The sequence below is a fragment of the Fusarium coffeatum genome, assembly GCF_003316985.1.
Source record: "Fusarium coffeatum strain FIESC_28 chromosome Unknown BRIP53273_contig_40, whole genome shotgun sequence".
Lineage (NCBI taxonomy): Eukaryota > Fungi > Ascomycota > Sordariomycetes > Hypocreales > Nectriaceae > Fusarium > Fusarium coffeatum.
In genome coordinates this window covers 26789-48241 of record NW_022157837.1, presented here as the reverse complement: position 1 = coordinate 48241, position 21453 = coordinate 26789, and the positions used below count along the sequence as shown (strand labels likewise).

Genomic DNA, 21453 nt, shown 5'->3' with positions numbered 1-21453 from the left:
AGAACAGCACCAAACTAGCGAATGTTAACACAATTCTTCTCTTCCATAACCTAACCAAACCCCAAATGAAAGACAATTGCCGTACCTTTCCGCCGTCTACTACCCAAAACCCCTCATCACGCATATCATAGGCGACGATACGGCTATAATCCACCCTATGCGAAAGATCAAGGCAATTAGACGCCTCTCAATCCCTGAATTCGGTTGCCTAAATTCGCCGAACTTCCCCACAGCGCTTGCAAATGCCCTCTACGTTCTCATCGTCTCAACCCCAGACAACGCTACAACGAGGGAGAGTTGCAGTGGACTCCCCACGGGGGAAATCGCACCCAGGACCTTGGAACGAACCTTGTTTTCGCGCGAGTCAATCGAACGGATCTAACAGAAATATCGGAAGATATGTTGTCAATCATCATCGCGGTATATATATCAACATGAATTCGCCCCATCTTTATTTCTATTATCTTGGTGTTGTGTGTGTCTGATAGCATCATCGGCAACAACTACAGAAGCTGTTGGATAGCTTCAATTACTTCTTCTTCTATACTCTTTCGGTTTCAACTCCACCAAGATGACGATCCTTGTTGGAAAGCCCCTGGACTGGGCCATCACAGCAACTGCTGGCTCAGGCTTCCTCCTCTTCGGTTATGATCAGGGTGTTATGTCAGGTCTCCTAACAGGAACTGCTTTCACCAATACCTTTCCTGAAATCGACACTACAAGTGGCGGCAATGGAAGTTCCTCTCTGCAGGGTACCGTGGTTGCCATCTACGAGATTGGATGTTTCTTCGGTGCCATCTTCTGTCTTGTATTCGGTGAATACTTCGGACGTCGAAAGTGTATCATGATGGGATGTGTCGTTCTCAGCATCGGAGCTGCTCTCCAGGCTTCTGCTTTCGGAATTCCTCAAATGATCGTTGGTCGTATTGTTGCAGGTTTAGGAAACGGCATGAACACCAGTACTATTCGTGAGTTTAACCTTCCCACAAGAAAGTCTCTGACTAACAATGCCTAGCTGTTTGGCACTCTGAACTTATGAAAGCCAACAATCGTGGAAAAGGTCTTGCCATTGAACTCGCCATCAACATCTTTGGTGTGATGCTCTCATACTGGGTCGACTACGGCATGTCCTTCGTCAGCAACGACGCCCAATTCCGCTTCCCGCTCGCTTTCCAGATCTTCTTCGCCATCTTGACTTTCATCGGTATCATCCTCTTGCCCGAGTCACCCCGTTGGCTCATCAACCACGACCACCACGACGAGGCCCGCGAAGTACTCTGGGCTGTGCGACAGGACGCCAAGTCGATTTCCAAGGAGGACGAGTCTGTTAGCCGTGCTATTGCTGAGATTCAGTATGCTATTAACGAGGAGCGCGCGGCTGCCCAGACGAGTAGTTTCAAGGCTATGTGGAAGAACGGAGAGCAGAAGTTCTTGTACCGAACGATGCTGGGTATTGGCGGACAGTTCATGCAGCAGGTGAGATGCATTGAGGCGGTATAGAAGAACTTGCGGCTAACATCTGTTCCTTGTAGCTTTCTGGTATCAACCTGATCACCTACGTAAGTCTTCCCACTCCAAGGAAAGACAACTCAAGTTCAGTCACTAACATTACCTCAGTACGCCCCTGTCATCTTCCAAGAATCCGTCGGTATTTCGCACAACCTGAGTCTGCTTCTGGCCGGTTTCAACGGCGTCGCATACTTCTTCTCTTCCCTGATTCCTATCTGGATCATTGACCGTCTCGGTCGCCGCAAGTTGATGATGTTCGCCGCAGCCGGACAGGCAGTTTGCATGGCTGTCCTAGCAGGAACTGTATCAACTGGTCAGCCAGGCCCTGGAATTGTTGCAATTGTCATGCTGTTCCTTTTCAGTAAGTCGATCCACCAGAGAGAGATAAAAGATTACAGGGCTAACGAATCCGCAGACTTCTTCTTCGCTGTCGGATTACTCGCTATCCCCTGGCTGCGTAAGTATCAATCCTTACTCAAAACACCATAAAAAACTAACAACTTCCAGTGCCTGCCGAATACGCCCCCTTGGCTATCCGAACCCGCGCCGCTGCCCTCGCCACAGCCTCCAACTGGATCTTCACCTTCCTTGTCGTCGAAATCACACCCGTATCCATCTCGAGCATCGGCTGGAAGACTTACGTCTACTTCTGTATCTTCAACGCATTCTTCGTTCCTCTCATCTACTTCTTCTACCCCGAGACCCGACTTCTGTCCCTCGAGCAGATCGACAAGCTATTTACTGGTCCAAAGGTGCTACTTCACTGGGATCACAGCATGGGTGTTCCTGGAGAAGCATCTGAGAAGAGCTCGGGTAGTGAGACAGGCAAGGTTGCGCATGACGAGAAGTCTGAGGCGGAGGTACATATGCGTGAGTAGAATAGGGGAATAAGTATTGTTAGTAAAGGATTGGATTCACGAGTCACTTCTAGTTCAAGGATCTTAAATACGTTTCAATTCATGGTCATTACAGTTTACTATGCGCAAAATGTTACCCATCCTTGCCCAAAGTACCCAACCGTGACGGGAGGTGATGGCCCCCTTCAGGGTGTCAGAAGAATTGACCCCAAAATGCATAAAGGACTACATAGTTTAGTCACTTTATGCCAGCTTAGACCAACACTTAGGCTACTTTATTATAATAACCTAAGCCTTGGAGGCCAATTCTTCTGTTACCTACTTCCCCCCTGGTGTTCTCTGGATCATCCATTACTCACTTCCAATCGAACCAATGACTCTTTTTCTTCTCGGGCTCCTGCTTCTTCTTCCATTCCGTCTCCTCCTGCGCCATCCAAGCCTGCATCCTCATACACTTCTCCTCCATCTGCGCATCCGTCAAGAACCCTCTTCCACCGTCCTCGGCCGTATCTTTGTCCTTCGAACCCTCATATGAACCCTTCGTCACACCCAGCGTGTCGCATAATCCTTCTGACTTCTCCATCAACCATGCACCATGTCTAAGGCCATCGCGCCAATGTGCCGGTAGGGTCTTGTAGCCAAGAAGGGCCCCGAGGAGAGCACCAGCGAAGCAAGCGTTGGTGTCTGCGTCGCCGCCCTCCATAGTAAGATCGGTGATTAGCTTTTCGAAGATGGCATGTTGTGAAGATAGGTTGCTTGAAGACTTAAGTTGGCGTAGTGCGAGCCGAAGAAGAAGGATGCCAGACCCAAAGGTCTTGTAGACATAACCGATCTTATAACTCTCATCCAGCTTGAGGTCTGCTAGCGTTTGTGCTGTAGCATGTTGCTTGAACTCAGCAACATCTAAGCACGGTTCGTCCTTCCTATCGGGATCTTGGAGTTCCTGTTCCCGAAGGTCGTTATACCATGCCAGGCCAGTTTCAATCAACCCATCAACATGTTGTTCTTCGTATATCTCGCCCAATACAAGCCCCCTAACAAGAGCAGTGCCAATCGCGCAAGAAACCACACATCTCGGATCGACGTGAGTAACCACAGAAAAGTCAGCAGCGATCTGAAAAGTTTCCTCAACCGATTTGTTCAGACACATCAGTCCCAAAGGATGCGTCCTCATTAGACTCCCATTAGGCGCGGCGTTGTAATTACCCGTAACCCAGAACTTTCGTGCTGTCCCTTCTGGATCATCGAGGTAGGATTTGCTTCTGACAATACCCCCAACAGTGCGTCCCAGGCCAAGGGGAAGAGTATCAAGAGCTCTCAGCCCCATGCGCACCCAAACGGAAAGCCTGGAGGCAAAGTCTTGAGGATCGAGCTTCGCCCCGTCGCTGTGGAGGTACGAAAGCAGAATCAATACAGCATGATCTGTATCGTCTGTCCACTCTCCTGGACGATGGAAATTCCTGTGATGGTCGCGACGAAACGGCGTGGCTTTCTCAGCAGGGAGTAGAGTAAAGGTGCGATCAGGGTAGGCTTTAGCTGACAGTTCAGCAGAGAGAAACTCTGTGTAGAGGCCGATTGCGTCTCCTAGAGCTGAGCCGAAGATGGTGCCGATGATACGGTCTTGGAGGTGGGAGGACTCCAGGTTTTTGAGGACATTTGGTGATAAGGATACTGAAGTCATTGTCGTGAATGCAAGTCGAATCTTTTGCATGAGACCAGAAATAAGGGAGAGTGGTGTCGGTTTATATGGGCTTTCAGCTGAGGCAGCCAAATTAATGAAACAACCTCACAAGGCACCCACGATTGAATTTGGACTAAGGGTGGTCGAAGCTGAAGCTAGGGCGGTGGCAGTGAGAACGCCACAATACGCGAGAAATGAGAATCACAGTATAGAGTATATTTTTTGTTTAATTGAAGGTTGTATACTCATGATAGCTGGGCTTAAAGAAACAGACCATTGGTCCCGTTGCATCTTTTTGCAGAGATAATGTCCACCTGGGATGAGCTCTAGGGTGACAAAAGTAAATGGCACAAGAGTCGGCCTAATCCTGCTCAAATTGTTTCGTCCTAAAGGCTCCCGACGATAAGTCCTTTGGGTTTAAAAGATTCTGAAGTCACGATACAAAACTCGAAGCAGGTTAAGTGACCAGATATGATGGCAGCAAGTTGTGTCTTAGCAATGGCCGACATGGGCCCTCCGCTACCATCACAGCTGCTTTGTCCCCAAAGTAGAAGGCATGGATTGGTATCGAGCTTATGAATTGAACTCTATGTTTCATTGTCTCTTTAAAACGTATATGAAGGTCATTGAGGCCCATCAACTCCAGACATTCATTGAATTTCTCCTCACGCTGCCTCTGTTCTGCGGACATCCCCCCTCCACCTCATCTCGTTCCAGATCCTTCCTCCTTGGGGCGACATCGCGGGTTCTCAATCGTAGGCTCGATACACGAAGAGACTGTTTCCCTTACGCCTGCTGAAAGCCGTCTCGTCTCGGTGGTAGTAGTTGCCTCTCCAGCTCTCTTGCGTAATCAAGTGCTGGGACAGACCACCAGGCGGGAACGCGATTTCCTGCAGATGGTCAGATATCACTGAGGTTGATGTTCGCCAGCACGTCTCTTACGTTCCGGGTAATGCTAACGTCATAATCCGCGCTTTATCGTCCGGTGTGTACGCGTCTGATGATGGGCGTTGGTGAAAGTTGCTCAGATAGTGCAAGAGCTGCTGCGTCAGTTGTCGTTTGCAAGCAGACAAGTGGCAGGTGGTTCGGACCATCCAGCACGCTTCCTTCTCGATGGGACTCTGGTCGTAACATTAGACAGCCGAGCCTAGTGAAAGGTGTTATACCATCGCCTCTTGTCGGTGCTTTCATCTAAGGTGTAAATCTAGAGGTGAGTATCTTTGGGTTTAGTATCAATAGAAAGGAGTCCTTGAAGTGAATCCTTCGTTGGTAGGTTTTCCTATAAGTGTTGACCATCCTGTGTGCTCTCCCGACAAAGGTAAATTATCGAAGGTAGGTGCGATACCCCTGGGGTTCCATCCTCGTACATTTGTTTGCGTCGATCGTTCGACATCGCCTGCCCAAGTTAGTCTCCGAGATCCTTCTCTTTTCGCAAATTCGTTGTCGTACTTGCCTCGGTGCTTTTGTCGAAATCGTTCAGGGTCCTTAGAAGTCAGGAGCGAAAATGTCCATAGGACGTCTATAAGAATCCCATCCGCCCCCCTCATCTTCGTCTTCTTTTTCTTTCTTCTTCATACACAAGGTAATAGCCGCTGCCTAGGGGGCGGGAGTTCCAGACGTTCAAGTTAGCTCGTGGCGGCTGCGTTCTCTGGGGGACCTTTGCGCTAATCCCCCCCAAGACGCAGTGGTGAGGTTCGCTATTCGCCCGGCACAATTTTTGATTTCGTGTGTCCCTGGTATTACACTACCTCCAGGTGACGCACACTCTATCTTTTTCATGGCATTCATTGGCTTGCCAGTGGTGTGAAGAAGAAGAAATACTTGCCTTTGCCCTTGATGTAGTGACTTCTGTGGAGATGCTGAGCCATTTTGGGTTGGGTTAGTAGAGCTGTTTGTGTGATGGATATGGATGTTGGGGGATGCGGACGGGAAGTTCTGTCAGCCCTCAGGCGAGGGCATCGCATTATATATACGCTCAATAGAATAAACTTTGCTGTGACCGAACTCTGTTAAGCACCTTCGCCACTTGTGCATCAGTACAACCCTGATTCTACGATGCTTTTTCCCTTGCAGAGCTTATCCGATTTTCCTACCTTTCTGTGCGTGCATTGTTGTGTCTAGGTTCGATGGCGCCGCCTTGGGAATTCTTCAATGGGAAGCAGAATTCGGGCTGCTAGGTGAGTGTCAGAAGAATCATCCTCTAAGAAATAGCCTGCAGAAATAAGTAGCATAAGGTGACCGAAGTATTTCGTCTCTTCTGCTCTCAGCAGCCAATTCTCCTGATACCCTGACGGCTGCCCATCTTTGATGAGACCCATTGCGTCTACCATGCATTGGCCATCATCTATATGTTCTCCCTTCGATGGAAATATGGCATAACTGGGCATAAGATACTCGTTCATTCTGCCTTGAAAGTGGTCTGGCTCTGTTCACATACGCTCGGATGGCAGGCGAAGTAGGCCAGGCGAAGGGACGTAGGGCTCCTCTTGTCACACAGTCACAAATATACTGACCTTGAGGCCGTTGCCATGATGCAAACTCCAAGCTTCAATTATGTAGTCTATTTCATCCAACTATGCAGACGCGCAATGTCCTCCGTCAACCCTCAAGTCCGTACCGTGAACAAAAGAAGCACCCTCGGACAACAAAAACACAGCGGGCGCCTTGAAGTCCTCGGGCGCACCCAGACGTCCCAGAAGGGCACCAGCCATCCACGTCTTCTCGACCTCGGGGTTCTCTTGGAGCAGTTGGTCGGTCATGGCGGTTCGGATGTAGCCGGGAGACAGAGTGTTGACTCGGATGCCGTATTGACCCCATTCCTGAGCAACCGATCGACACATTTGTTGAACTGCGGCTTTGCTGGAGTTGTATGCGGTGCAAGAGAGACCCTGGAATCTGTTAGCTTGTTCGGGGGTATGGGATGGTCGATGGACTTACTCGGTTGGCAATGTTGCCGGACATGCTTCCAATCATCACAATGCTACCGGGTCTGTCCTTCTCTCGCAGTATTTTCGCAGCATACTTGCAAGTATTGAAGACGCCTGTAACATTGACTCGCAGGATGCGGTCAAAGTCGGCAGCGGGATAGTCAAGAGCAGCGATCTGCTGCTGGATACCAGCACAAGCAATGGTTCCCCAGAAAGGAGCACGGAACTTGTCAGCCTCAGCTGAGATCTCCTTCATCGCTGTCTCAACAGATTGCTCATCTGTGACATCGCATTTTCGGTACGATACTGAAGCTTTGTTGGCTGTGGCGATCTTGTTGAGCTGTGCCCATTCTGCTTGCGATGGCTCCTCGAGAATGTCGAGACAAGCTACGCTACCGCCGGCTTCAACGACGGCGATGGCAAGAGTAATACCTAGACCACGTGCTCCGCCTGTGATGGCGACGGTCTTGTTCTCCAGTGAGAAGAGCTTGTAGGTTGATGCTCTTGAGGCGGGTGTCTCTTGGGTTTCGGGCACGTTGGCCGGGAGCTCGATGTCTGAGACGATAGCGGGGGCCATTTTGAAGGGGTTGCTAAGGTATTGAAGAGACTGAAGAAAGTAGTTGAAGCTGATGAGGAAAGGAAATGATGGAAAGACTTGTCAGGTTATACGATCGTCTAGAATATCCATTTTGGGGGGTACTGGGGTCGGCTTGGATTCTATTAGATGGAGAATTTCCATGGTAGTACTTGATGGAAGTTCTATGCGACGGATGATGTGTTGAAGTCGGATTCGAGGGTCTCGTCTGCAGGAATCTCATGAGGTTATTGCTGCCGGGGGTTGTCACATTGCCATCGTGGAGGTTGTTTGAGGCCGGCTGGGAGTGTCTAGAAGTGGACAAGAAGAATGGGGTAATTTGGTGATCGGACACAAACTAGAGAACTTGTACTACCACTTCTAGCGACTCAATTGCCTGTATTATTTTGGTCACTTTTCAGTTACACAAAAGACATGGCTTTTTCTTCCCGTCTATTAATCCCAATCATCTGCCGACACGGAGGGTAACATCTGCGGGATCTTAGCTCTTCCCCACAGAGTGGCACCTCGATCATTCCCTCTTATGTCTTTCCAATGGCAGTTCCAAGCGCTCGCTATGGATCTCGACTCTAACCTCAACAGGCAAAGCCGTCACTCGATGCCTCCAACTTCCAAATACAGAAGCACTGCAGCGAGACACCAAGACCATCGAATTCCCCAGACAAATCCAACCGACGTTTCAATGGCGATTACCCAGAACCCCACGGCGCTTTCTCTTACCGTGTTGGGACTCCCAAAGGCCCGCAGCAGAACATCATCAACGTTATGAGAAAGATCACGCGCAAAAGATGCTTTTTAGAAATGCCTATATCTCGAGCAACGCTGTCGATGTTGGTCTCACTCGACTCATTATCTCTGTCTAAGAACACCACAAACTCGAGTTCAGGATGGCGCCCAGTGCAATCTCCCCGGCGACACAGGAGCCAGCGGCTCTCTCCAACGTTGTCAAGTTGATCAAGAACGATGATGCTGAGACGATTGACCTCGCTCTGCGACAGTTTCGTTGCTTGATCGCCGACCTTTGCCAGCAATTCTCTGGTGGACATCCGGGGTAAGTCTTGCTCTATCCAGACATGAGATTATATGAAGTACTAATTGGTTTCTAGAGGTGCTATGGGAATGGCAGCCATTGGCCTCGCACTCTGGAAATATGTTATGCAATATTCCCCCAACGACCCAGACTACTTCAACCGCGATCGTTTCGTCCTCTCCAACGGCCATACTTGTCTATTCCAGTATACTTTCCTTCACCTCACCGGTTACAAGGCCATGACCTTTGACCACCTCAAGTCCTATCACTCCTCCAACTACGATTCATTGGCCCCTGGACATCCTGAAATCGAGCATGAGGGAATCGAAGTTACGACTGGTCCTCTAGGCCAGGGAATTGCCAATGCTGTTGGTCTTGCCATGGCTACCAAGAACCTCGCCGCCACTTACAACAAGCCTGGTTACGATCTTATTAATAACATGACTTACTGCATGATCGGAGACGCCTGTCTGCAAGAAGGCGTGGCTCTTGAAGCCATTCAGCTAGCTGGCCACTGGAAGCTCAACAACCTTGTGGTCATGTACGATAACAATCAGGTTACCTGCGATGGTAGCGTCGATTTCTGCAACACTGAGGATGTCAACGCCAAGATGCGCGCTTGCGGCTGGGACGTTATCGAGGTTGAGGATGGTTGCTACGACGTTGAGGGCATCGTCAAGGCTCTACTTAAAGCCAAGGCGAGCACCGACAAGCCCACCTTCATCAACATTCACACCATCATCGGCGTTGGCAGCAAGGTCGCTGGCGATGCGAAGGCCCACGGTGCTGCCTTCAGTCCCGAAGGCGTCAAAGCCGTCAAGGAGAGCTTTGGCATGGATCCTGAGAAGCACTACGTCGTCTCTGATGAGGTCTACAATTTCTTCCGTGACCGTAAGACCCGCGGCGATCGTCTCGTTGAAGACTGGAAGCGTCTTGTTCACGCTTACAGCAAAGAGCACCCTGAGCTACACGAGGAGTTCGTCAAACGAATTGAGGGTCGCTTTACTGAAGACTGGCGAAGCATCATTCCTGCCAAGGAAGATTTGCCGACTACCCCTACACCTTCCCGAAAGTCTGCTGGTATTGTCTGTAACCCTCTCGCTGCTAAGATCAAGAACTTCATGGTTGGCACGGCTGATCTATCACCCTCTGTTAACATGATCTGGAAGGACAAGGTTGACTTCCAGCATGTAAGTATTGTCTGCAAGGTCAGAAGTCATCATTAGCTAACACAGACACAGCCCGATCTCAAGACCACATGCGGTATCAATGGCGACTACTCCGGCCGCTACATCCACTGGGGAATTCGCGAGCATGCCATGGCTTCCATCTCGAACGGTCTCGCCGCCTACGGCAAGGGCACCATCCTTCCTGTCACTTCCAGCTTCTTTATGTTTTACATTTACGCCGCCCCTGGTGTCCGTATGGGCGCTCTCCAAAACCTCCAAGCCATTCACATCGCCACCCACGACTCGATTGGTACTGGTGAAGACGGTCCTACTCACCAACCTATTGCTCTTGCTGCTCTCTACCGCTCTATGCCCAACATCCTTTACATCCGACCTTGCGATACCGAAGAGACGGCCGGCGCCTTCATTACTGCCCTTGAGGCCAAGGATACTCCCTCTATCATCTCCCTCTCCCGACAGAACCTCGAACAATACCCTCAGTACTCGAGCCGTGAAGGTGCCCAGAAGGGTGCCTACGTCTTCATCGAGGAAGAAAACGCAGACGTCACCCTCATCGGTGTCGGTGCCGAGATGGTTTTCGCTGTCAAGACCCGCGATGTCCTTAATGAGAAGTTCAATATCAAGGCTCGTGTCGTGTCCTTCCCTTGCCAACGTCTCTTCAACTCTCAGCCCATTGAGTACAAGCGCCAAGTCCTCCAATACCGTTCAAACGCTCCCCGCGTTGTCATTGAAGCCTATGCTATCAACGGTTGGGAGAGATACGCCGATGCTGGTTACTCCATGTCGACATTTGGCAAGTCTCTGCCTGGAAAGGATGCATACAAGTACTTCGGCTTTGACGAGAACGTTATTGCTCCTGAGGTCGCTAAGCTTGTGGAAGAGGTTAAGACGGAGGGTATCGAGAGTCTCCGCGGCGAGTTCAGGGATCTCAACAGTATAACACATGAACATTAAGGGATGATTTCACGAGGAAAACAACATAGCATAGGTCTTGGAGTTAACATTTGATGATTGAGATGATATGGTAATAGTAGTTTCGTAAAATGAAAGTTCGCTTTGTCTATACTAACCCAGTATCGAGATCATTGTTCTTCTGGTGACCTTGCATGCTTCACGTACTACCTCCAATGTCTTTGTGCCAGTCCTATTCTGGGCTTCTTTCTCTCAAACTTCTCTAACGCCCATAGCATGCTTTTGATATAATAATACGGGGTATTGTTCCCTAAATGCAAAATTCCATCAACCCAATTCCAAGCTATATCGGCAAATCCTTATCATGTTGTCGACTTGTGCTCCAAATGACAGCCCCTAAAAGAGCATATGGTAGTCCAAATGGTATAGAAGTGACACCAGAGCCCCAGCTCTGCCACGGCTTTGCCCTTAGCTGCGCAACATTTCTTCTTTTTGTAGATCGACCGGAAACAGTGTTTCTGTCGAGTTCACTGATCTTTGTCTTCCGCATACTTCTTAACACGACGTTTGTCTTCCTTGTGGACGAACGATGGCATCGGAAGGCGGCAGCGATCGCATACCCTCAGCCACAAACTCGCTGATAGAGTCAAGAAGACCGCCGTTAAGACCCCCAGGCCAGCCGGCCAATGACTCCTGAACTCGAGTCATTGCGGCCTCGACACCTTCAGCTACAGTGCCTACGCCGTTCTCAACGACACGAGTGGATGCTCTAAGGGCTTGCTGCGCAGTCTGCACTCCTGGAAGCATCCGAAAGAAGGAGGCACGGGGAGGCGATTCGTATTCTTCTGACTCAAAGGGACCGATTGGGATATTATAGTCAGTCAAGATTTGATGGCGACGGTTGTACTGTCTGGTTGCTTCGTAATAAGCCTGCTCGGGGTCATCGTCGGAGACATCATCCACATCCTGGTCGTCAAAGTGGAAGTCTTCTGACTTTGACGAGTTGGTCTTGAAAAGAGGCATGCGCTGGCGTGTACGTGAAGCCTGAGATACAGCTGAGAAGTCAGCTGCCTCATCGACCATCTGCTGCCCAACAAATACAGTCTCATCATCACTGTCTGGGGCTTCCTCTTCATCCTTAAGGGAGATATCCACCAGCTCGGGATTGTTCAAGGTCTGTTGCTCGCTGTTTGTAGGGAGCGAACTCTGTGGTGAATTTGCGTCCAGTACCAAGTCCGAGGACTTGGTCTCGCTGGAACGCTCCTGCTTGCTGCCATCCATTTTGCCTTCCCTCTCTCGACCAAACTGATTGCTTCCAAAATGATGCTGCATGCTAGCCGAGGAGGGAAAGGAAGTCGGGTGATTTGTTGGAGGCAACAACTTGGTGATGGGGATAGTGTGTTTGCTGGAAGCCTAAGGAGATCAATGGTTGGGTTTGGGTATGACTTGTGGGTAGGTAGAGCAGAGATGATGGATGTTTGGTATAGACAAGACGAGAAATGGTGGGATGGAAAGGCTGATAGCTGGCAATGATCTAGCAGTCTGGGAGTGAAATGAAAGCATTCATCTTAAAAGTGAAGCAGTACATTGTGTAAATAAAGTTGACTACTTCATCTATTCAATGCGCGCACATTTATTTACCTTTCGTTTACTCTACGCGGCTTTGTAAAGCTTTCCCTTTTATTCTTTCAATCACCAAGTCAAAGAAGATAATTTATATTGTTCTTCGGGCGGAAAACATCGCCTTTTGATGACCCTGTCCCGGACCTTTTCCAACACTCTCTTTGAGTGGCCTCCCTCTCATCACAAGTTCTTCTATTTGTCCATTGCGCTTCATCCTATTGAATCGGCCACCCTTAAGAAGAGTATCTTTAAATTCTCGGGCCGTTTCCAACATGGATTGTGAGCCTGCTGGTCGCGAGAAGTGGTCTTGAGAAGTGGTCTTGACAGCGATCCAGTTACGCCTTCCTTCAACAACATGGACATCAACACAAGCCCTGCTCCTTCGGCTGATAATGTATGTTTGGTTCCTCTTTCCTTTAAACCTTTCCTTCCTTAATTTCCGGTTTTCGCGCATCTTTAGGATGCCAAACATTTCCGACATCACTTGCAATGAATGCTCGAAAGTATAACTCTACTGCATACAACCAAACGACGAATAGCAATTTCATATCAGACGTCCTCGTTATTTGTGGAAAGCATATATAAGCTACGAGTCTACTAGAGCTTAATGCATTGATCCGAAGAATTGTTTCTTGGTTTTCGACAGGTTCCATATTCTCTCGTCTTTTCTGAACTTGCCCACTTTCTTTCCATCCAGGCATCGTCACCCATATCGTGCGTGAGACCGATCCATCCGCTACCATAAGTTACCCTAATATCGATAGTGACACTGGTTTAGATACTCTAAGAGCTTTTCTGTTAGCAAGATGAGTACCTCCAGTCAACTTAGCAGTACCAACATCGCTCGACAGACGTTTTGCGAAGTGTGTCAAGATACTTCCGAGTGCGAGTTCCGCAAATACTTTAATAGACTGCAGAGCTCCAATGAAGACTGGAAACAGGAAGCCAAGCCCGACAGAATTCGGTACTGTGTTCCCGAGAAGCAAAGTGAGATGCGTCGCCTCTGGTATATGGGACTAGAAAAAGAAGTCCTGAATCGCGCTCGTCCGCAGCGCATGGCTATGATGACAGCCGAGGAGCGAGAGGTCCAAAACAGAAACTTCGCACGCGTCGAGGAATGCCTTCGAATCCGACAAATTCTCCAACGGGACCACATTGGCCGGCTTCCCGTCACCCGGCCAGACTTTATATTCAAGAGGACACCATGTCGACTGCGGTTGGATCTCATCGCGAATACGAGCGTGAGGATAGGGGTTTATAGGCCCTATGCTGTACCGAATTCAAGATATTATTTGCGGCATAGACCTGGTACCTATATTTTCAAACTTCGTCATGACATGGGAATCGGCCGTCACACTTTCATGGGAGCCACTGGATACGCCACCATCGGAGATTTCGAGTACATGGGCCAGGTTCCTCGACATGAAAGCGTGTATGATTTCCGGTTCAAGGCTATGCTCGGTGACGCTATAAAACTGTTTGTCGGCGAATTGCGAGAGTTGCATAGATTATCAGTTCCAGATCAGGGGCCCGATCCTGCCAAGATGCACTCCGTTGCGATTTACACGAAATTGTGGGAACTCTGGAAGGACTTTTCCAACCGCTCAGAAGGGGCATGGCCGACTTCAAATCTGCAGTTCAAGTTCAAAACCTGTCCTATTATACTGGAGCTCGGTTGGCTTATGAACTTGCTCCCACATACACGTGCCAAAAACGATGAGCCACATGCTCTGGAAGAGCTTATGGCCAGTGCCACGGGGACCAGTCTTTCTGGGCTTTCAACGCGCTGGGAGGCGAAAGAACGAGCAGCGGCTTTGAATATGCTGAAGTCAGGAGACCTTGACCTCTTGATTTATGTACCTACACCTGATACTGAGGTAAGTGATCGAAATGGCAACCAGGATGATAATCCCGGCGTGGCACTTGCATTAGTTTTATATACATTCTTATTCTCCATTTCATCAATATCTGCCACAGTCATGATTATTCTTGTTTTGTCTGGCATTGGGCTGCTTGACACCCGCCTCAATCGCTTGTCGTTATAGACTGACGGATCATATTTAGTCCGCTCGGAACAATTGAGCTAACAATTTCCTCAGGACATTCACGACTTCTATAGCCAAGCACAATTCGATAGCGACCCTCTCAACCCGAAATTTAAATTTAATTTGGCGGTACTCGAGGGGCTACGAGTGCCGATATAATCCAAGTCAACTCTCTCAGGAAATACTGGTCTACCGTCGTCGTGAGAGCACCGACCGAACCCTCGAAATCCCGCTCGAGTTTTTGCTTGCACCGGCTAGCGTTCGACCAATTGGCACGACCTCGATCAATCTGGTACTCGTTCTAGGAACTTGACTGTTTCCTGTACTAAGATTTCATCGGCACCGACCAAGAGACGAATTGGCTTCCGTTTGAACTTACCCGACGACCCTCCCGACCTTTGCTCCAATCGCCGCGATATACCCTACAATGGCTTCAATGTTCTCTCTCCGCGGGCTTTTCAGTCGCCCAGCTGCTGCTGCTCCCACTGCGCCCACAACTCGTCTCTTCTCCACTACGACAAACATGCTCGCCCGCACACCTCCCAAGCCTGCCGCGAAGAAGCCCGCAGCGGCAGTTCCCCGCAAGAAGCATGTGCAGGCCAAATCCGAAAACTTCTACCGCATCCGCACACTCCGCCAGAACATGTTCTCTCCTGCGCCTCCACCCCTGCGTATGGCCCGTCTCCGATACCTCCGTCACTGGACGATCCACCGTGCATGGCAGCTTTTCCGCCGACAGCAGAACCAAGCGACCGAGCGTGAGCGTCACCGTATCTACAGCGGCATGTACAATGCCTGTGAAGAGCTGCGCAAGACCGTTGGGCCTGGAAACAGAGACGAGGGTTACCTGTACCGAGTGGCTATGGAGAAGAAGGGTGTCTGGGGCACTGATGCGATACCGATTGAATACGCACGATACCAAACAGACTTCCCCGCTAAGAATGCGTGGAACCACGACTGGAAGAGGCACACCGAGTAAATGGGCCTGTGCGGTTAATGTACGAATTCAAGAAATGGTATGAGGGTCAAAAAAGTGTACTGTATGTATAATAGACAACTGTTAAACGCTGCAACGAATTGATGTGCGCTCGGCTCATAACAAAGAGTCGGTGGTGAATTCAGTGAAGCATTCGAAACAACATTCAGGCTCAAGATCGTCGTCACTCTCATTAACCTGTCAGCTCTTCCAACGATAGCACCAATCTCCCCTGTCTCAAGTATGCCATTGAATCACTCTCATCCACCCTTGCAATCAACCAAACCAGCCAGCTCTATGCTGTGTCCCAATTATTAAATGATACAGAGAGCGAAAGTGCATATCCTAACCCGCTTGAACTAAAATTATGCAAAATGTCGGACCTCCCTCTGCGTACACACCTCCAGCTGCCTCCGTTTTTTATATCCTCCTGGGATGCCATGTATATAGGAGCATTTTCGCTTCGCATTCCGCTTGCCAGATATTAAAATTGTCAGATCGGAAAAAAGCACAAGTCAAAACAGTCGGGACGATTCAGGATCAAAAAGGAAAGGGGAGCGTAGGCGCAGGCGGAAGACAAGATGAACAAGGTCGGTATTGTTTGTCTTGGAGAAGGGTCCAAGTAGCGAATATTCATATTCATATTTTTCTTGTCTTTTGAACGGGGAACGCCTGGAAGTAAAAGCAATGGTAAAGATGCCGGCATGATCGGTGTGGCCGGGGTGATGTAGATGGAATGGAGTTGGGCCGAAACGCCGTGGCTATGAGCTTTGGTTGTCTCTTGGCCACATTCCCGGTCTGTCTGATGACAAGACAGTATGTTAAAATATAAGAAAAGTCCTCCTCCTGGAGCGCCGAGCAATAAGTCCTCTATATCCTGTTTGATTCCCTGGTGTCCAAAATTCCTTCAATTGTCTCCAGAAATTGGAACATATGTTGATAGATAGTATAGCCGAGGCGAACGGGCGATCGATCGCTTTGAGATCAACCGGCGCCGTTTCGTCGTCAGCATTTCGATGCGGGCAGGTATGGTCACATCCTTGTGATCCAGATGCCGAGTTCGCATGTGTATCGGAGTGCGCATGGTCTTACAGCACCACACAGCAGCCACCACCCTCGCCCTTTTCGAAAGTCAGCAGAGCAGCACGAGTAGCTGCCTCGAAAACATCGTCGACACCCTCGCCGCTCAAACTGGAGCATTCTAGATATCGCTTCGCGCCAATTTCTCGTGCGATAGACTCGCCGTCATGCTCGGAGACAAATCGCAGCGACTTCTTGCGCATTTCCTCAATCGCAACGGGGTCTTCTCGAAGATCCTTCTTCAGACCAACAAGAATGATGGGAACACCAGTGCACAATCGTTGAGCTTCCTCAATCCACTATGCGAGCAATAAATCAGCCTTGAACCACCTTCACTAAGCGCCGCGGAACCCATACCTTGTGCTTAACGTTGTCGAGGGAATCCGGAGTGTCGACGGAGAATCCTATCAAGATGACATGTGCTTTCGAGTATGCTAGAGGTCGTAATCGCTCGTAGTCTTCCTGGCCGGCAGTATCCCATAGAGCAAGCTGAACGGACTTGCCATCTACTCTGCAATCTGTCACATAGTTCTCAAAGACTGTAGGGATCTTATCTGCAATTAGTATTCGTCGTCGCATAAGAAATCCGACCGAGACTCACATAATGCTATGACATAGTTAGTAAGTGATGACGAAGCAAAGGTTGGGGGAGCTCACTGTAGGAAAGTAACCTAGCGTAAATACGCTCAACAAACTGGTCTTGCCGCAGGCACCATCACCAATAATGACCAACTTCCTGTAATTCTTCGTCAGCGATTGTCCCAATACAGGTTTCAGGAGATGTCGGGATTGGAGAGACAGAAAGAGATAAATTTCGGAGTGGTGGGAGTCATGTCGGTGCAGGGCTGGACAGCGCGACAATAGCAGCACATACCTGCGGATTACGTTGCTTGGATTTGCGCTCATGATGAATCAATTATATAGGTTCGAAACAGCGTGTCGTCTCGAAAACAATGAGAAATATCGTCGGATCTGGAGTCTGCTACGGGCCCCAGATCAGGGTAATGCGTCGGGTATTCGTTTTCGTCGTCGATTGAAGATGATGGAAATGCAGCAAGCTACAGCGATCAAGAGGGCGTCGTCGCGGTGATAAGAGCAAAAACAAGCTAAGCTAGACCAGCGGTAATTGATTGAATGCGGGAGAGAAGCGACGAAGGTAATTGGAAATTCGGTTCGGCGAGGAAAGTGTCGTCAACGAGATTCAGGACCCCTTATTTTTTTCGAGCGGACTTTTTGGTAAGAGGATCGTTGGATGGGTGAGCAACAAGGGACGTTCGGAGTGAGCGCGCGGACGGGACGTGGAGCGAGGAGACAGCAAAGGCCAGGACAGGACAGGCCAAGCAGTACGTAAATACGGAGCACGGCACGGTACAATACGGTTGAGTAGTTCGGGCTGGGGTCGGGTTGTAGCGCGAGCAGGGCGTTTTTAATGGCGGTGGGACGGAGGACCAAGAGGGAACGTCAGTCAGTCAGGGCGGTCCCAAGACTCCAATGGTATGGGATATTATGAATGCTAAGGTAAGGTAGGGTAGGGTAGGGTAATATTCCCTAGACAGGTAAAGAAGAGATAAGAATAAGATGGAGGTTGATGAGAGATTGGATACGAGTTGAAGGGTAACGGATCAGGTAAAAGCACGTAAATAGTAGGCTTCCGGGTTTGATATGATAGGACGGTAAAGGACGATGTGAAATGGTTGATGCTGTGTTTTTTTGTCCGGCTCGTCGCTTTAGTCTCAGTCTCAGACCAGGATTTGAGCTGAGGAGGATTGGGTTGGGCTGAGAAAAAGAATGTTGGAAGACTGGCCAAGTTTGTTTCTTAAGGAATGGAGATAGATAATAGAGAGATCTTGAAAAAGTCAACTAAGATATCTCTATGCGTTTTTGGTTATAGATCGAAGCTAGAGAGGCAGCCTCCTTCTATTGTTGGAACAGTCTTGTTTACGGCAGTGACGGTGGTGGTGGCATCGGTGATAGTTGAGTGGAGAGAGCCATAAACGGAGACTCATTCACTCAGGCTTCTCGGCTCCCCTAGACTGACAAAAAGGGTGGAGCGGCAAAGGCATAGAAAACGGGTCCGGGGCGACCATCTTAGCTGCCCGAGCATGAGACGACAGCGACAGCCCTGGAGGGTGCTGTGCTCCAACTATTACACCACAGATAATGCTACAGGTGGGTTTATTACCTGAGTTGGTGTTGCTTTGCTGTGCTGTGCGGTGCTTGATGACACGACACAGGGCGGAACATAAGCTGTTCATGGATGGACATGACATGGATCAAGGTATCTACATGAAATGTACCGACAGTATGGATGGTTACAACGGATCTCTTATGATTTTTCTGCTACGTAACGTGGACAAAAGTCACTCGATGACTTCAATTGGAAGTGAACAGAATAACAACTCCATTCATGAGCATTGGCATAGCCTTGGGCACATGCTTGATCGATGCACCACAACTGCACATCAATTCACTGAAGACGTTAGGAGCAAGCCCCCTGTGGCGGAGCCACCACTAGACGCCCGGTATATCCAAAACAAGTAATTTGCACCAAGGCTGCTCGGTTAAGTCTGACACTTTCTCCGCTGGGAACCAGCTCACTGGACAGAAACCCGCGAAGGTTTCGATACGCGGGCCAGCCATCGCTAACAGTTTCTACAGCTACAGTAAAATAAATTACAGGACTGATCGATTCGAGACTTGTCAAGCGCCGTCGGATTTTAGAATTCAATTAGGTAACTGCGGAAAGTGTCGTCACGGAACCGCTCTCTCAATGTACCTTCTCAGCTCAAATCCTTCAACGACTGTCAACTGCCAGGGGCCTGTTAAGGATGGTTGTCTTCAGCAGTCTTGTCCAACAAATAAGCTCGGCATCATTGTTTTGTTTCGACAATGATAGACAGGGCTAATGTAGCCTTCAATACGACAATGACGACAAACTCCAGATTCGGACAAGCATATCGACAGATCCACATCCACAGCAAAAGGCCCCTTGCCTTTAATCGGAGGATTATTCACATCGTTCTTGGCCTCCGTTTGGTTCTCTCATCAGTTTCTGAGAATTTCTGCCCATTGATTTAAGTTCCATCATGGCCGCCGTCATTTGAGGCTGTGCAGGCTAGCCCACTCCCGCCCGCCGGTAAGCTAAAAACAGGAACCAGACCAGGGGCTAGGATGAACTACCACTCAGTACTGAACGCTCATTAGCTGCTATCGAGCAGTGCATCATTTTAAAGGTCCCCTAGAATAGAATCCTAGCAGTTGCAGTTCGTGTCTGGATTTTCCATCCGCGTTTACCAAGAGCATCATAAACATTAACTTCTCCGTACGGATGATCCCGTTCAGTATGCTCCGTTCCCTTGGCTCCCTCGCGCTAAACTGACGTGCTGTTGGATTTCGGAGTCCTGACAAACGCCGACTGACTCGGTTGCTGACAATTTGTTTGCAAACAAACGTATGTTCTCAGGGATCAGTATCCTCTTCTCTGAGACCTTCTATGCCACCCGCATCGATGACTGATGACAGCATACACTACGCTTCGGGCATTGCCGATTATCGCATCAATCCGTCTTAGTTTACCTTGCGCTTACATGTATGTAACAACAATGTGACGATAAGCCATGCCTAACTCTGCCCTACGAGGCCGTGGCGTTCAAGGGATTTATGCCATGATCCTTCGTCCCATGAAAGTATGCACACATACAGCTGTCAGCACCTCAATAGTCAATGAGTGGTTAGGTATAGTCTCACTTGCATATTGAATGTTCCATTCCACATGGTTGGCAAAGATCGCACTCCTTTGCTCTCCCCGATCCCCCTGCTACGTCTGAGTGGTACCCCAAACGGCCTTTGTACGGGACATCTCAGCATCTGAGACTCTTTTGCCCATGTTTGGCTAAAGAGCCGAAACATTTGTCCTCTGCCGTAGATGCTGTCCTCCGTTGTTTGCGACATGCATTAACAAGGGGGCAGGACGGCGGCATCTCAATCTGGCGTCCTGTCACACCGCGATGAATGAAAGAATAGTGCGGTCTTGTTCCACATGACCTGAGAGCTACAGATAAAGTCGAGTCAATGAATCTCTCTGATGACTTTTTTTGCGCTTTGCACTTGTCATGTTGAACGTTGTACAGCGTCGGCAGCTATGGTGGTGTGAATGCGTCGTCATGCTGCCGGTCAAGTTTGTTCTGCACATCAGTATCAGATGTGAAGATCCTAATTCAGCCCCGTTGCCCATGTCAGCAACGGTGTCTCAAGGGGCTTGAAGTCGTTTGCAACGCTTGTAAACGGGGGCCATGGGTATTGGCTTCCGCGCTTGCTCATGGATAATTGACTTTATTTCCATCAGCTGTAGTTGGTCGGTTGGCAGGTGGGTCGAAGAAAAAGCGAGACTTAGCTAAGGGTATTATAAAAGTTAGGACAGTCTAACCTAAGTTTAGTGTTTCAGCAAGTCTAAGTTATTTTGTCAATAGGCGTCTGTGTCCTGGTTCTCTTTTGGACCTCCTGGTTGGGTAAAGTCGTTGGCCCGCAACTTGGAAATTGTGGTGTTGAGAAGCAGCCATGGTAAATTGGCAGACGAAGAAACCGTTGCTGCTAAATTGACTCATCAATTATTTTTAAATGCATGCACACTACATGGTCTGAATTGACTCCGAGTAATTGATTGGGGTCTTTTAAATCAACCGCTCAATAAAAATTGAATGTCCTCATTCAACCCCAGGTTCAGGGTAGCCCCCAGACAGACGGGTAGGAAAGCAAGTGACGTTTGACATCAAGGTACCGTATTGGATCTGTTTGCACCCCCACTTCACTTTCCGCTTCCACCAAATCGCCAGATCTCAGCATCACGTGCGCGATCACACCAGGCCGCGCCAGGCTACCTGTAGGAAATAGTGGGGTATAACCCGTCAATCAGATGCGTGCCTGACCAGTAACCACATCCATCACAGTGCTCGCTGGGCTTGTTCGGCTGCATGAGAAAGTACATGTGCTATGCAACTCCACCAAATAGTGACTTCCATCCTCTGTTTG

General features: G+C 49.2%; 8 protein-coding genes across 8 annotated transcripts; 4 read left to right on the top strand and 4 right to left on the bottom strand.

The window, feature by feature from the left end:
• Positions 1 to 571: 571 nt before the first annotated feature.
• Positions 572 to 2387, top strand: FIESC28_01689 (uncharacterized protein; the record flags this gene model as incomplete). Its single annotated transcript, XM_031155839.1, has 6 exons — positions 572 to 968; positions 1016 to 1476; positions 1533 to 1559; positions 1618 to 1870; positions 1925 to 1966; positions 2017 to 2387. The coding sequence occupies 6 exons, from the start codon at positions 572 to 574 to the stop codon at positions 2385 to 2387; spliced, it is 1551 nt and encodes a 516-aa protein (XP_031020042.1).
• Positions 2388 to 2721: 334 nt separating this feature from the next.
• FIESC28_01688 (uncharacterized protein) lies at positions 2722 to 4047 on the bottom strand (the record flags this gene model as incomplete). The annotated part of the gene is made up of 1 exon (XM_031155838.1): positions 2722 to 4047. The coding sequence occupies one exon, from the start codon at positions 4045 to 4047 to the stop codon at positions 2722 to 2724; it is 1326 nt and encodes a 441-aa protein (XP_031020041.1).
• A 2573-nt stretch (positions 4048 to 6620) lies between these two features.
• FIESC28_01687 (uncharacterized protein) lies at positions 6621 to 7551 on the bottom strand (the record flags this gene model as incomplete). The annotated part of the gene is made up of 2 exons (XM_031155837.1): positions 6621 to 6935; positions 6985 to 7551. 2 exons carry the CDS (start codon positions 7549 to 7551, stop codon positions 6621 to 6623), a joined length of 882 nt encoding a protein of 293 aa, XP_031020040.1.
• A 905-nt stretch (positions 7552 to 8456) lies between these two features.
• Positions 8457 to 10743, top strand: FIESC28_01686 (uncharacterized protein; the record flags this gene model as incomplete). Its single annotated transcript, XM_031155836.1, has 3 exons — positions 8457 to 8620; positions 8676 to 9789; positions 9841 to 10743. 3 exons carry the CDS (start codon positions 8457 to 8459, stop codon positions 10741 to 10743), a joined length of 2181 nt encoding a protein of 726 aa, XP_031020039.1.
• A 513-nt stretch (positions 10744 to 11256) lies between these two features.
• On the bottom strand, positions 11257 to 12033 carry FIESC28_01685 (uncharacterized protein; the record flags this gene model as incomplete). Its single annotated transcript, XM_031155835.1, has 1 exon — positions 11257 to 12033. One exon carries the CDS (start codon positions 12031 to 12033, stop codon positions 11257 to 11259), a length of 777 nt encoding a protein of 258 aa, XP_031020038.1.
• A 646-nt stretch (positions 12034 to 12679) lies between these two features.
• FIESC28_01684 (uncharacterized protein) lies at positions 12680 to 14682 on the top strand (the record flags this gene model as incomplete). Its single annotated transcript, XM_031155834.1, has 4 exons — positions 12680 to 12718; positions 13176 to 14201; positions 14424 to 14498; positions 14548 to 14682. 4 exons carry the CDS (start codon positions 12680 to 12682, stop codon positions 14680 to 14682), a joined length of 1275 nt encoding a protein of 424 aa, XP_031020037.1.
• A 114-nt stretch (positions 14683 to 14796) lies between these two features.
• Positions 14797 to 15348, top strand: FIESC28_01683 (uncharacterized protein; the record flags this gene model as incomplete). Its single annotated transcript, XM_031155833.1, has 1 exon — positions 14797 to 15348. One exon carries the CDS (start codon positions 14797 to 14799, stop codon positions 15346 to 15348), a length of 552 nt encoding a protein of 183 aa, XP_031020036.1.
• A 1085-nt stretch (positions 15349 to 16433) lies between these two features.
• FIESC28_01682 (uncharacterized protein) lies at positions 16434 to 17331 on the bottom strand (the record flags this gene model as incomplete). The annotated part of the gene is made up of 5 exons (XM_031155832.1): positions 16434 to 16724; positions 16783 to 16974; positions 17027 to 17032; positions 17083 to 17161; positions 17300 to 17331. 5 exons carry the CDS (start codon positions 17329 to 17331, stop codon positions 16434 to 16436), a joined length of 600 nt encoding a protein of 199 aa, XP_031020035.1.
• Between the last annotated feature and the right edge of the window lie 4122 nt (positions 17332 to 21453).